The sequence below is a fragment of the Podarcis muralis genome, chromosome 4, assembly GCF_964188315.1.
Source record: "Podarcis muralis chromosome 4, rPodMur119.hap1.1, whole genome shotgun sequence".
Lineage (NCBI taxonomy): Eukaryota > Metazoa > Chordata > Lepidosauria > Squamata > Lacertidae > Podarcis > Podarcis muralis.
The window spans coordinates 79,171,655-79,187,560 of NC_135658.1; the positions used below are offsets into that span (position 1 = coordinate 79,171,655).

At 44.4% G+C, this 15,906-nt stretch overlaps 1 protein-coding gene and 1 long non-coding RNA gene across 2 annotated transcripts in view; one reads left to right on the forward strand and one right to left on the reverse strand.

The window, feature by feature from the left end:
* The window catches only part of LOC114596443 (uncharacterized), a 68,356-nt gene extending 61,898 nt beyond the window's left edge, over positions 1–6,458 (reverse strand). The window contains exons 1-2 of the long non-coding RNA XR_013392669.1: positions 6,175–6,458; positions 2,730–2,773 (exon numbers count right to left, since the gene is read on the reverse strand). This is a non-coding gene — a long non-coding RNA (uncharacterized LOC114596443). The remainder of the gene's footprint in view (positions 1–2,729; positions 2,774–6,174) is intronic.
* Positions 6,459–6,596: 138 nt separating this feature from the next.
* The window catches only part of GAS6 (growth arrest specific 6), a 45,921-nt gene continuing 36,611 nt past the window's right edge, over positions 6,597–15,906 (forward strand). The window contains exons 1-2 of the mRNA XM_028728037.2: positions 6,597–6,730; positions 7,749–7,921. Of these exons, the coding sequence (XP_028583870.1) occupies positions 6,664–6,730; positions 7,749–7,921 (240 nt within the window). The 5' untranslated portion in view covers positions 6,597–6,663. The remainder of the gene's footprint in view (positions 6,731–7,748; positions 7,922–15,906) is intronic.

Here is a 15,906-nt window from a genome sequence, read left to right on the forward strand (position 1 = left end):
AGAGTTACAGTCACCCAAACGGAATGTCTAGTTGCCATTTTTGGGCTAGACGGCTCGAAAGTCCTATTTGTCAGTACGACTTTTTGGTTCCTGAAATTCATGCTGATTGTGCAGATAAAATATAATGGATAGAATTCTACAGGAAGTGTTGCTAGTGTGTGAAAACAGTAAAGATCCACTATTATTACAAAATAAAAAGTAAGATTAATCACACCTGCATTCTACACATTTCTTTCTTTGAGTCTATGTGTGTGGAAAGGGAACCATTTTTCCTACAAAGGTCATCCTGAAAAATTTGTATGAAGAGGGAGTTCACAATGCTATTCTGCATCTCTTGCCTTTTTTATATATATAGTAGTGTGATCCTCCACATGTCTATTTAGAAGTAAGTTCCACTGTGCTTGCGGAGGCTTATTTCCAGGTAAACAGGTATAGAAATTTAGCCTCAATTCCACACTCAGAAAGGCTGCTCATGACCTTTAAATGAAGCCTAAATTCCTGTTACCTGCGACAGCAAATTAAAGCAATGCAGAGCATGAAGTTTGGTTGCAAGATATATGCCACAAATTATCTCATTAGTTCTGTTTTTAGCTGAGCAAATTGCTTGTTTTTTTTTTTTTAAAACAAACTTATGTGCTGGTAAGGTCACTTCAGGAAAAACTGGACAAAAATGGCTGACTTAGCCAACATTCTTTCTTCAATTTGGTCCGAGCACGTATTTTATTACTACGGGAAAAACACAAAGCCTAATTGCCTTTTGAATCTAATGCAACAATTTCACAATGTTTCTTGTAAAAGTCCTTGTTCAACAAGGATAAATACCATGTGCTATGCTCCCTTCCCATTTGCAGCTGATAACAAACATAATTCTCACTGATAAGCCCCACAATGTGCTTTTATAGAAACCTACAAAATTAAACAAAGTGGGAGAACAGCAGTCACGACATCTCCAACTTCTATTGTCAACCCCCCCCGGTCCCATTTTTTTCTTTTACGGAAGCAAAAAGACAAGCGTTCATTACAAATGTCTCATTTCTAGCCATTACTTCCCAAACAGCTCTGAGGGGTAAACAATGCGGTCTTAACAAAGCTCCCAATTTATATTGATTAAGTCCCATGTTATCTAATCTGTCCCTGGTCACCCAATGCCCATTTCAATTTTAAAAAGAGGACTTTACATTGTTTCTGGAAGACATTTTGATGGGTCTCTCCCAGGAGGGAATTTCAGGAATGAGGAACAGCTTCTGTGACTATCTACCTTACTTCCTTACTATTAATATGAATTGATATATTGCTGTGGTTCTACCTGACAAAGAAGAATGAATGATGAAGGATATAACAAAAGCACTGCAATGGTCCTTTCCCTGGAAATCTCCACCTCCTTGCTTGTACTATGTGACACAATCAGTAAGGAAGACTGAGAGGCAGCTAGGTTTCTGAGAACAACCTATGATCACACCATGGATTCAGAGCCTGGCTAGTTCAAACCAAAGGTAGCTGGACCATAAAGAAGGCTGATTGCCGAAGAATTGATGCTTTTGAATTATGATGCTGGAGGAGACTCTTGAGAGTCCCATGGACTGCAAGAAGATCAAACCTATCCATTCTTAAGGAAATCAGCCCTGAGTGCTCACTGGAAGGACAGATCCTGAAGCTGAGGCTCCAATACTTTGGCCACATCATGAGAAGAGAAGACTCCCTGGAAAAGACCCTGGTGTTGGGAAAGATGGAGGGCACAAGGAGAAGGGGACGACAGAGGACGAGATGGTTGGACAGTGTTCTCGAAGCTACAAACATGAGTTTGACCAAACTGCGGGAGGCAGTGGAAGACAGGAGTGCCTGGCGTGCTCTGGTCCATGGGGTCACGAAGAGTCGGACACGACTAAATGACTAAACAACAGGGAACCTCAGGCTCAGTAACCAAATGCAACCTTCCCAGCCTTCCTATCCAGGCCAAGGCTCACTGCAACTTTCTCATGCAGGACAGGGGTGGAAAACCTCAGGCCTGGGGGCAAATGCCATCCTCTGTCGGGCCCTAAAGACTCTCCCAGGGCCACACTCCTTACTAGCCATGCTTTTCACTCTCTTCAAATGCTTTTGCCTGGCTAAAATGCATCTTTGAACTGCAATAATGTCTTTTGCTTCATAAAGGAGTGCATGTGTGGAAACAGGGAACTTCTGACTTTTGAGTGTCCATAATGTAACCTATAGTACAAGCATTGTATGCCTCTGCGTATAGTGCAATAATGCATGCATCATTGACTTAAAATGCAGGTTTGTCATTCTTTTTCTCAATTCCAGTTGAAGCTGGCTTCTGGGGAAACACGTCAAAACACAGAATTCCGTAAGAAACAACGTGATAGATGCAGGATAGCTGTGGATTGTGCTTAACCTTGTGTGTACAACCACTTTCCAAACCAGCCATGGGAGTGTGCTGGATGTACACAGCCTTAGAATCATATCCACTGTTTCACTCACGTGTTGTCCCTGAATCTTCTTTCCCCCTTTTCTTCTGCTAATCTTGTGGCCCCTGTAAAGCAGTTCAATATGGAATGCAGTCCTTGGGTTGAAAAAGGCTCCCCACTCCTGACAGAGGGGGAAGTTATTGTTTCCCAGTATGTCAGAACTAGGCCAACGTGCTGTGTGTCATCAATAAAAGCAAATCTAGTTTTAGAAGTTATTATGGAGGAGAAAACCACAGGTGATATATAAAAATATATGGTACTTACAAATGTGGAGGTCTCTGAAGAATTCTAGTTGCCTCATTTAGTTGCTGTGAAAGAGAAATAAAGGATCTATTAAAATAGCCATAGGTTGGGATACCTTCCCTATGAAGTTTAGAAAAAAGATGACTAAGAAGGCTACAGTATGGTGAAAATTGATACAGTGATAAAGGATGTGAAGAGAGTGGATACAACTTAGTGAATTCCACTCATCATGCTAGAAGAACTCAAAGCCACCCAATAATATTGATGAGTACCAAGTCAAGGATGGACAAAAGGAAGTTTAAAAAAAACACCTTATGAAACACTCCTAACTCTTCTTAAAATGAAATATTATTAATTCAGCCAACCTTTATTGGCATAATTGGAATATTTATGGGCTTCGGTGTGCAGTACATTGTGAAAAACTGCCTTTGTTACAAAGCATACATTTTAACCCACATGCATGTCCAACACATATATGTATCCCTGTACACACTTCCAAGAAGTTTAGGATCCTTCACAGGAGCTAAAACATGCATCCATATGACTATGCTATAATAATAACTTTTTGCCATTATGAAATAGTTAGTCTTTAAGGCTAACACGGGACACACTCGTCATTTTTGCTGCAACAGACAAACATAACTACCCCTCTGGAACTTCTTGGTATTGAGAGAGCACTTTGAGAATTCATGATGTGTCAATGTCACATGTTACCCCCATGTAACTATGCATAAAAGCAAACGGAGGTGATTTTTTTCCCAAGGTTTTAAAAAGAGCCGGGTGAAGTAGCAGCCAGAGGAACATTTTGCAGGAACTTAAAGAACCCTTTTAAATTCAGAACAGCTTCCTTTTAAGCATTGTAAACATCTCCTGAACTGGATGCACAAGTCCTGGCTGATTTTAAAAGCTAATTTCATGTGTCAAATATGACCTCCAATTAAAGGAAATCACACTGAGAATTAACTAAGGCACACATTGTGGGGACAAAACAGTCCAGCATTTCCTGTCTTTCAGAACCATGCTGTACTTCCTGGCACCTGGGTGGAAAATACGATTAGAAAACTAAAGTGGCAATTTCCAGATCGGAATGTTTCTAAGGCATATTTTGACACATTCCCAGACTGCGCTGTGTTCTCTCAAATTACCAGTACCCAATTTGCAGTTACTATAAGTAATTCTAATATTTTTCTTCTACTCAAAAAATCCTTCCTCCTATAAAATGTCTTGCATGCCAACAATGATATGTACTGATGCATAATTCTTATTGGCTTGCTTTCTGGCTGACCTAGTACAAGCCTGAACCAGCTACAGAGACTTGATAAACCGAAGGAAGCACAGCCAAGACAACTCTGAAACAGGCATGTAGCCCAATCCTATGCATGTTTACTTGGAAGCAAGTCCCAATGAGTTCCTACAGAACTGCAGCTGCGTAGCACTGAGGTGCCCCTTGCAATTAAGTAGATCTGCTCATAGGTGAAATATCATTAAAGGGACAGAGGAGGGCACTTCATTCCCCTTCTCAAAAGCATGAATAAGAAGCAAACGATCCATTTACCCATATCACATTACTGCAGTGGACCATGCAAACAGCTCCTTCACTCCATTTGTAAGTAACATTCCATTGAAGGGAATTTTTACGTCATGTTTGTGAAAATGGATTTCCCCCTCCTTTAATAAATCAAATTTAAAAACTGCCTCAACTAGTATGTACATTACATTAAACAATAGGCTTTTTCTTCCAGGAATGTTACAAACTTTCAGAAGTGGTGCTTGCCAGGCTACAAAATGCACTCCCTTCATCACTCAGATATAATAAAGCCAAGTTAAGCATTTGTTGGTATAGAAAGTTTTTAAAACTAGCTAGAGGAGTGCTATACAACTGATGAAATAGTTCTAATACAATATTATTTTGTGTGGCACCATAATAACCCTCACAGGACCACTTCAAAACATGTACAAATGGAAAACAGAACTATGAGTGCCATAAGACCACCCTGCATCCCTTAAACTAACCTGCTGTCCCCCAGGTGAGATCTTAAGGATCATAGAATTGTAGAGCTGGGACCCCAAGGGTCAACCAGTCCAGCCCAACCCCTTGCAATGAAGGAATCCTGCCCACAGCCATCCCTGGGTGGGCTTAAACCACCAACCTTCTGGTTAACAGCCAGATGCACCGACCCATTCTGCCACAGTAAGAATGAGTGATGCTGTTCCATTGCAAGTGTAAAAGTAAGATTCAACTATCAGTCTGGTGGGCACCTATACGTGAAATGGGAGGGTGAGACTGGCTGCATACATGCCATACTTTTAAAGCACATTTGAAAGACATTTCTACCCTCAAATAATTCTGGGCAATGTAGTTTGTTAAGGGTTGCTGGGAACAGTAACTTTGCGAGACATAAACGGCAGTGCCCAGAATTCTTTGAGGAGAAAAATGTGCTTTGAAGGTAGAGTGTCCATGCATCTGTCTTGTCCTTTGCCACAGGCGACAGAATGTCTTGGGCGGAGCCTTCATACATGCTCTGAGGAAGTGATGACCAATGGCAAGTTCTTAGAATGAAAGTGCGCAATCTGTGGGCACTGCTAGGCTGTTGCTATTCAGGTTGTGCAATTAAAGTTGATTTGAATAAACTCGCTTCCCTCAAAACTGGACTTGCTGAAAAAAAGAAAGTGACAGAAAAAAATTATGGGGAAATCATAGGGGACACTTGCTTTGAAGCAACATCGTCTAACTTCCCTGAAAACAAATCAGGATGAATGTTCAATGACCAACGTCGTCTAACCTCCTTGCAAACAAATAAGCATAAATGCTGAATAAATGGGCCGTCTAGAAGTGACTATGTACATATTGCTATACCACTACCACACACACACAGAGCCTAGGACTTGTCGATCAGAAGGTCGGCGGTTTGATTCCCCGCAACGGGGTGAGCTCCCGTTGCTCAGTCCCAGCTCCTGCCAACCTAGCAGTTTGAAAGCATGTTAAAGTGCAAGTAGATAAATAGGTACCGCTCCAGCGGGAAGGTAAACAGCGTTTCCGTGCGCTGCTCTGGTTTGCCAGAAGTGGCTTAGTCATGCTGGCCACATGACCTGGAAGCTGTACGCCAGCTCCCTTGGCCAATAAAGCGAGATGAGCGCCGCAACCCCAGAGTCAGTCACGAGTGGACCTAATGGTCAGGGGTCCCTTTACCTTTACCACACACAGGAGCCAACTCCAAGGGGCTGAGGTCCCTTCGACCCCCAGTATAATATTTGAGGGGGCTGCCCACCCCAAAGTTGATTGGCATTTCCATTCAAATGGCTTGTATGCGCCACGTCATGTGATCAATTATGTGGGTTGAGGCTTACATTTCCCCCCCCCCCCCATATTTTATTCAAGTTGGCTGGCACCCCTGCACACACACACGCCATGGGGCACGCACACCATTGTGGATATGCAACGACTGCCACTAATAATAATCCTTACGTGGGCTATTGCGCGCGCAGAATTGCTGTCCACGTACGAATGTTGTCACCTCAAACGAAGCGCAAACCTGAAGGCCGGAGGGCAAGTACTTGTACACAGGGACTTCGTAACTGTAAAGGAATCTGGGGCGCACACGGAAGCTGGCTCGGCGGCACCGGAGGGCATGTTCCGCCACCCCCAGCCCCACGGGTCACTCTGCTCGTCCTGCCATATTCCCTCCGGGCCTCGCCTCTCTCTGCCCCTCTTTCCAGCGACCCTGCACCGAGGGCGCGCGAAGCCTGAGGTGTGTCGCTGTGGCTGCAAAGCCCTGAGCGCGAACTTTCTCAATTGATTGGCTCAGCTGCACAAGCGACTCCCCCGCTGGGCTCGGCGGAGCTCGCGCTGCCTTCCAACAGTAGCTGCGCTCGCTCCTCCTGCACCAGACCGCCCTGCTCCTCTCCGCCACTCGGAGGGCGCAGCCCCAGCCTCAGCAGCAGCAGCAGCCGCATCATGCAGCAGCCGCCGGCTCCAGCTGCTGCCCTCTTGCTAGTCCTGCTGGCTACAGACTCCTCGCAGAGTGAGTAGTACTTCGGGGGGCTTCGCCTTTTCCTCCCCCCGCCCCCCGCCCTCACTGGAGAAAGAAAACACCCCTCTTTTACCCGCCATTCTTGCAAGTTCTCCTTGCAGAGAAAAATCTCACTTCGGCTTTATCCCCCCTCTCTCTCCACCCCCCCCGCACCACTCTTTAATTAGCCCCCTCCCTTTAATTATTAATCGATAATAAGTCTCCACACGAGTAATGCAGCTTCTCCGGACTGGGGGAAGAACAGTATTATATAGAGACATGCCAGCCCTTTCGCTGCTCTAACCATTGCCCCTCAAGGTCAGGACATCCCAAACGCCTTTCCTCACAAGGAGCCGGTTGCACCCAATGGGCCACCCAGCCAAGCCTGCCTGCCTGCCTTTCCCTTCAAGGGTGCCTTAAAACAAAACAAATGTTTATGTTCTCAAACCTCCCCCCCCCCCGCCCCATCACTTTTTGGAGACCTTCTGCTGCTGGGCTTTAAGGGCTGACTTTACCATTTTCCAGAAAAAGGGGTGTGGGTGGTGACACACTCCCTCTGCTCCCCCTCACCCCCAACCCCATCCCCGGCCAAGCATTGTTTCTTGGGGAGCGAGAGAGAGAGAGAGCGCGCGCGCTCAAGAGGGCAAAGGGGCGCAGGGATGTCATTGTTTATGGCCCGGTGAGGTGGATCTCGGTGGCGCCGCTTTGGGCGCGCTGGCGGCTGCTGGGCATTGTTTTGGTTGCTGGACGCAGGCAGAGGGACGTCAATGGAGGAGCTGGTCTAGCCCCTTGTGAGCTGAGGGGACAGGGAAAGCCGCAGCGGGACTCTTCCCCCCCCCCCCCCATGACAGTTTCACAGACTCCTCCGGCTGCAAAGTGCGCGGCGGGGCCATTGTTTCCCGAGCGCGAGCGCGCGCGCCTCCCCACACCCCCGTGCAGCTTTGCACGCTCCGCTCTTTTGTTACCGTCGGGGGGGGGGTGGTTTTCCAATGCTAATGGCTCCTTTCCCTGCTTCCCTTCGGGGCCCCAGCTATGCTGCTCCACAGAACCCGGGAGGAGGCTTCGCAGTTCCTTCGGCAGAGGCACCGCCGAGCCTACCAGATTTTCGAAGAGACCAAGCAAGGCCATCTGGAGCGGGAGTGTGTGGAGGAGCTCTGCAACAAAGAGGAAGCCCGGGAGGTGTTTGAGAACGACCCTGAGACGGTAAGGAGGGAGGGGGAGAGAGGTGCCGGTGATAACTAATTTAATTAATTTATTTTTAAAAAATTAAATGAGCAGTTGAGTGTTCAGGCCTGCTGCAAGCTGCAGGAGTGGGGAACGAGGGCGCCAGCTGCTCGCACAGCTGGGGAAGTTGTTTGGAGGAGGAGCCATTAGATAAATAACTGAAACCACACAGGGTAACCAGCACTTCGCTTAACAAGATTGCGTTTGGATTTCTAGGCCAAGAAAGCGGCGGGGAGGCGCTGTTTATATTGGACTAAATTGGCATTAATCTGCTAATACGAGTTTCTACTTGGGGGGGGGGGGTTACTGGGGTGGGGAGAGAGGAGTTTAACTTGTCATAGTACTTATGAGAATCCTTTGGGGTATCTTGGTTTTCTGCTTCACTCTTCCACCTCTCCTAGACTTTTAAGTGTTTAAAATGCTTCTAAGCCCCAAGGATTTTGCTGAAGCAGTCTCCTGAAAAGAAGCATTTCATATTTTTCAAATTTAGATGAGTGATCAAAATCTCCTATTGGATTGGGATTCTCCTCCCCTTCTGGATGAAAACTTGTTTGTTACTAGGTACAGTGGTACCTCAGGTTACATATGCTTCAGGTTACATACGCTTCAGGTTACAGACTCCGCTAACCCAGAAATATTACCTCGGGTTAAGAACTTTGCTTCAGGATGAGAACAGAAATTGTGCTCTGGCGGTGCAGCAGCAGTGGGAGGCCCCATTAGCTAAAGTGGTGCTTCAGGTTAAGAACAGTTTCAGGTTAAGTACGGACCTCCGGAATGAATTAAGTACTTAACCCGAGGTACCACTGTAAATGTAAGCAGTCATTGACCTTATGTAGAATGAGTCTGGTTTTTTAAAGTAGTTTGCCTAGTGAGAACAATGTGGTCATAGGTCTACAGCTGTTTAGTTCTAAAACCTTCAAAAGTGTAAATAATGCGTTTTAAATAAACTGTGTTTCAAATGGATCATCAATAGGTTTGTGTTATGCTTGTAGTATTCAGATTGGCTAGTATTTTTGCATAAATAGAATGGCGTTTGAATGGCTGCTTAAAATGATTTCCTGATTTGCTCGCATCTTCCAGATGTGCTGCTCTGAATAGGCTCTTTTATTGCTCAGATTATCTGGCATTAGTTTAGGGAATAAATTTCCTGGAGAAGAAATTGACTGGTGATTTTGCACAGGGCTGTGCTTTCCCGTTAATGATTTGATGCAAGTGGGTAGGGAAAGAGTTATGTAGGTCAAAAGTACTGAGAATGGGAGGGACTTGGCTGTTTTCTCTTAGAGTAGTTAATGTTTCGTATTTAAGGCAAAACATGTCTTGACATGTATACTTTTAATAGACTTGGAACTATCGCAGCGTGAAGAATAGTTGCAAAACAATAGGGGGGGAATGCAGCAAGTAACTTCTGCTAGAAGTGTTTACTGTGGGGTTTCAACACCAAGATCCAGGTGAAATCAAGGTTTTTTTTGTTTAAAGAGAAAAATAGACTGGGATATTATTTTCCTATTTAATGGCGTGCAATTAAGACTTTATAAGTTGGGTAGCAGGGACACGGGTGGCGCTGTGGGTTAAACCACAGAGCCCAGGACTTGCTGATCAGAAGGTCGGCGGTTCGAATCCCCGCGGCGGGGTGAGCTCCCGTTGCCTGGTCCCTGCTCCTGCCAACCTAGAAGTTCAAAAGCATATCAAAGTGCAAGTAGATAAATAGGTACCGCTCCAGCGGGAAGGTAAGCAGCGTTTCCATGCGCTGCTCTGGTTTGCCAGAAGTGGCTTAGTCATGCTGGCCACATGACCCGGAAGCTGTCTGCGGACAAACGCCGGCTCCTTCGGCCAATAAAGCGAAATGAGCGCCGCAACCCCAGAGTCAGTCATGACTGGACCTAATGGTCAGTGGTCCCTTTACCTTTTACCTTTAAGTTGGGTAGCATTGCAAAGTAAACTCATTAATGGTTGTGTTCTCACTGAGTTGATCTCATAACTTACTTACTGATACTTGTACATTCTTAACTTTTAAATATTAAGTGCCACACTTGAGCTGCATTGGTAAGGCTTGGGGTGGAGGATAGAATGTAGTGCATTCATCTCTCCTGGCCTCCACTGGCAGAGAAGAGCATTGCTCATGGTGTGTTCTTCATTGCAGCGGAGACCAAAGTGTTTGGTACCACCATCCCTGGTGGTTTTCCCTTTAGCCAGTGGTTTTCAGCCAGTGTGCCTTGAATGATGGTCAGGTGTGCCGTGAGAAACGCTGCCCTCTGTCTCTCTTTCCTTCCTTCTTTTATTTGATGCCCTCTCATGTCTCTGCCTCCCAAAGGCTTGTGCAGCTATTTATTGCAGCAGCCCTGGCTATAAGCTCCGCAGGCAGGGCCGGATTTAGATGAAGAGAGGCCCTAGGCTACTCTACTTGTGAGGCCCCTCCCCATCCCCCACCCTCACAACTACTGTAGACGAAAATGGAAGAGTGTTATAAACAAAATTGAGTGAAGCCAAGGTTGATGACGGGTATTTAAAATTCTACAATTCACAATTTCTCCTCTAAAGGACATAAGATATTATTGTTAAATACCGTGGTGATTTTAAAAAATGCATAAAATTAACACTGAAAAACTTGCAATAACTGAACTTTGTAAACTTTTTGTCGCCTGGGCAGGCCTGGAAGTAGTTCCCATGTCTTGTTCCTCTCTAAGGAATCAAGTTAAGCCTTCATGGCATTTAACCATGGCTCAGCATACTCTGAGGTTAAACTATGGACCTCTTGGAAGCTTGAAGGTTCCCAAACCTTCTCTGAGTTACTAACAACAGCTGTATCTGCTATGACTGTTTTAGCAAACTCTTCAGCATACCTTTTGGGTGGTTTACCCTTTGTGGCCCTTTCAGATCTGCGTACTATACACAAGTCTTCCATGCTAGGCTTCTCCTCTGTAGGAGAATGGTGGGCAGGCCTGTGTGTAATAGTTGCTGGGCCTGAGTTGCCCTGCCCTCACATGAAGTCTTAGGTTTACAATTTTGGGAGAGGGGACTAAGGAGGAGAGAGAGGAAGTGGGGTTCTCCTAAGCTTCTGGGGGAAGAAGAGAATGGTGGGTAAAGTCCCTTACAAATATGGAAATGCAGTGAGCTTAAAGAGGCAGAGATGTATTTTTGGAGTTCAGCATTCAGTGCATTTAATGAAAGCTAATGCAGTGACTGAGCTCTGAACTGGAGATGCTTCTGGTTCAAATGCTATCTCAGTGATCAACTACAGTGGTACCTTGGGTTACAGATGCTTCAAGTTACAGACTCTACTAACCCAGAAATAGTACCTTGGGTTAAGAACTTTGCTTCAGGATGAGAACAGAAATCGTGCGGCGGCAGCGGGAGGCCCCTTTAGCTAAAGTGGTGCTTCAGGTTAAGAACAGTTTCAGGTTAAGAACGGACCTCCAGAACGAATTAAGTTCTTAACCCGAGGTACCACTGTACTGGGTAGTATTAGGCAAACCTCTATCTGTCTCCCTTTCCTCACTCCCTGAATAGTATGTGCTGTATAAATGCAGATAAATTATAACACACCTATGAATGTTACTAGGAATTAATGCCACTTTACAACTTTTATGTCAATATCATGTAATTTGCAGGTTTTACATGCTATCATAACACAGCACCGAAAAAGAACATCAGAGTTGTTGTTTAGGTCAATCATTTATGTATTCCAGCTTTTCCTAAAAATACATAATGCTGCATGTCATTTGGTGTTTGAGTTAGGCTAGAATTAGAAAGGTGAAAGCAAAGCAACAGCTTGTGCTCTATTTTTCAGAGTCATGACCTGTGCAGTTGTCTGTATGGACCTTCTTCCCAAAAGGTATTTGAGACTGTGCTTCTAAATGGTCATACAGGGCAAGCTAGATGTGACATTACTCATGTCTCATTTACATTAAGGTTACCAGATTTTTTTCAATGAATCCGGGGACACTTCTCAACTTCAATGGATTTTGTATGGGGACTGTCCCTGGGAAACAGGGACGTCTGGTAACCTTAGTTTACATAGAGGAAAGTGGGGATGGGGGAATCTAGACCATAACACTGGACGCGGAAGAGTGGCTCTTTGACCCATCCAAATTGAGTTCCTTTGTGTTGGCTACTTGCAAAGGGTGGAGAACTCTTATTGGCAGTTTGAGGATGTAGCTTTGTAGCTTAAAAAATATATATACTTATGGTGCACAAGATTTTTCTATGGCTGTAATACTTTACATAGGTTTGATCTTCTTGCAGTCCATGGGACTCTCAAGAGTCTCCTCCATGGGACTCTCAGGAGGAGACTCTTGAGATAGTCTCATGGACTGCAAGAAGATCAAACCTATCCATTCTTAAGGAAATCAGCCCTGAGTGCTCACTGGAAGGACAGATCCTGAAGCTGAGGCTCCAATACTTTGGCCACCTCATGAGAAGAGAAGACTCCCTGGAAAAGACCCTGATGTTGGGAAAGATTGAGAGCACAAGGAGAAGGGAATGACAGAGGACGAGATGGTTGGATAGTGTTCTCGAAGCTACCAGCATGAGTCTGACCAAACTGCAGGAGGCAGTGGAAGACAGAAGTGCCTGGTGTGCTCTGGTCCATGGGGTCACGAAGAGTCGGACACGACTAAACGACTAAACAACAAATACTTTTCATATTTGGAAGTAGAAACTGCTGGCTCTTTCTCTACGTGGCTGTGGAGTCTTTTCTCTGCTTGACAAATTAAAAATGTAAGATATTTGGTCATGCATCCCTGCAATTAACATGTGTCCTGGGATGCAAGGACATTCATTTGTGTGATATAACTTCTCCGCAGGGGTGATGGTTTGTTTGTTTGAGAATGACAATTTATCATGGGGATTAAATAATGTTTTGAAAAAAGCACGACATATTTATTGTCAATCCTGTTTACGCCATGCTGTCACAGCAGCCGTTATATCCCAGTTTATGCATTTCTATGCTGGCACAGCAAGTATTAGGCTTCTAGGTCATTAGGGATTTTCAAGAGATAATTTGGATGTAGCAGAAAGGAAAAGGGGAAAAACATTTAAAAAAACAACAACTTTATTTTTCAGTTTCTGAAAATATAACAAACAAATACCCATTTAGCCCCAAGAAGTATTCAATGCATAAACAATATAAATGATGCAGTCAGACATTAAGTAGGTTTGTGTAATAGTTTTGAGTTTATTACAGTGGTACCTCGGGTTAAGTACTTAATTCGTTCCAGAGGTCCGTTCTTAGCTTGAAACTGTTCTTAACCTGAAGCACCACTTTAGCTAATGGGGCCTCCTGCTGCTGCCACCCCGCCGGAGCACGATTTCTGTTCTCATCCTGAAGCAAAGTTCTTAACCTGAAACGCTATTTTTGGTTTAGCGGAGTCTGTAACCTGAAGTGTATGTAACCTGAAGCCTATGTAACCCGAGGTATATCAGTTAAGTGTCTTCTACTCTATTCTAACAGATTGTCCCAGTGAGCTGTTGGTAGCTGGTAGCAAAGGAAAAACATTGTCATTTCCTGAATAAACATGTACCATGCAGTTTCAGCATCTTATTTGTGTTTCAGTTGGTAGAACATGAGGGTTGTGGGTTCAATTCCCACGTTGGGCATACGATTCCTGCATTGCAGCGGATTGGACTAGATGACTTTTGCGGTCCCTTCCAACTCTACAATTCTATGATTCTTGGTGCTCTAAGATACAGTACTTTGTTGATTTCTCCATAAGAGCTGTGTTCCATAGTCCATCCCACCATGCCTCTAGAGTTAAGTTAGTAGCTGTTTTCCAATATTGTGTTAACATATTCCTAGCTGCAGACATGGAAAAGATTAGTAGGTCCTTAAACAGTAGATTATTGTTGGCATCTATTAACATATTTGGGACGCGGGTGGCGCTGTGGGTTAAACCACATAGCGTAGGCCTTGCCGATCAGAAGATCGGCGGTTCAAATCCCCGCAACGGGGTTAGCTCCCGTTGCTCGGTCCCTGCTCCTGCCAACCTAGCAGTTCGAAAGCACGTCAAAGTGCAAGTAGATAAATAGGTACCACTCCAGCGGGAAGGTAAACGGTGTTTCTGTGTCCTGCTCTGGTTCGCCAGAAGCTGCTTAGCCATTGACTGTATGTCAGCTTCCTCGGCCAATAAAGCGAGGTGAGCGCTGCAACCCCAGAGTCAGCCACGACTGGACCTAATGATCAGGGGTCCCTTTACCTTTATTAACATATTTAATAAAGTGAGCCTCAGATCAGGTTGTATCACCTGTCCTGTTAGAAGAAACTTATTCAAAGACCATTTTCTGAAATCATTGTACTGGTTTGCAATCCCATCACTTAGAGATATAAACCTAAGAGTTAACATCCTCTCAAACATAAAGGACTTGAAGGAGAACTTAACCTGTGGCATTTCACAGGTATAAAATGCCAGCTGGGAATTCTTTTAAAACTGCTTTTCCTTACTTCAGTTGACACTCACTTTAAAAAGAAAGAACAGAACCTGGGTCAGAAGGTACAGAAGTAAGTGTTTGAGCACACATTAACAAGTAAGCTAGATGTTATTACTAAGGTTGAAATTGAGAAAAAACATACGGGATACAAAGCTTTACAAGAAAGTATGTTGCAGTGTTATGGAATGTTTTCAGATTTACTAGGAACACAATATATTCCAGATTTTTTTCTGCTGAGCAGAGTGAACTCTCAGTGAGAAGATTGTGCTACAAAAGCCTGTGGTGGTTACAATGTGCAGAGAAAGAAATAATTGACCTTTTAGTGTTCAGCCAGGTACACAAGCTCAATAGCAGAAACTGCCGTGGAATTTGGCTGACCTCAACGTAAAAAAATGTTTCCTAAACAAACATCTGAGTGAAAACTGAAGGCTTCTGTGGGAAGAAACTAGAAGATTTCTTAGGAGTGATTGCATCAATACCTGGCTCAAACTTAGTGCTTCTGCCTGATTGCCAAACTATCACGAGGTGTAGGGCAGTCGGACACCTATTAGGTCTTTTAAAATGTTCTCAACTTGGCTTGAGTTGGTTACAGATCACTTTCTTGTTTTCCTCAAGGACTGCTACACAATGGCAGTTACAGTTCATTTTAGTAGTTTGTATTGTGAACTGATCTTCACATTTAGTTGATTTCTGCGGGGGTGTTATTAAGCAATGCTTAAATGAGGGTAGTCTAGAGAGACTTCCTAATATGTACACACATGTTGTCCTAAGAGGGCTTAACTTTGGTTGAATCATGCACAATTTTTATCCAGTGCTGGGAAGTCCCGGGTCAATTTATGTTGAAGACGGCCAACGTGGGGTTGTAGTGGATAGATTGATGAAGATAGATGTTGACCCAGTGTATGGCAGATTGTGAAAAAGGCAAATTGCATGCTAGGAATCCTTAGGGATGGAACTGAAAATAAAACTCATGGTATTGTAATGGTATTATAGAAACCTATGGCGTAACCATAGTTGAAATACTTCTGGTTCCCTTATCTCAAAGAGATTATAGAGTCGGAAAAGCTTCAGAAAAGGGAACCAAAACGATCAAGAGGATGGAGAAAATGCCCCATGAGGGTTGCTGCTTTTGGAAATTTTTTTGGAAGGGACTAGTCCAACCTCCCGCATTGCAGGAATCTCTACTAGATCATACATGGCAGATGGCTACTCAACCTCTACTTAAAAACCTCCAAGGTAGGAGAGTCCACCACCACTTGTAGGAGTCTGTTCCAGTGTCAAACAGCTCTTACTGTCAGAAAGTTCTTCTTGATTTAACTGTTATAAAAACCCCATAAATTAGTACAGTTTTATCAACCCCATATTGTAGTGTGGGGGAGGGGAAATGGTGGTTTGTCTAGTTAGGAATACAGTGGTACCTCAGGTTAAGTACTTAATTTGTTCCGGAGGTCCGTACTTAACCTGAAACTGTTCTTAACCTAAAGCACCACTTTAGCTAATGGGGCCTCCTGCCGCTGCCGTGCCGACGGAGCACGATTTCT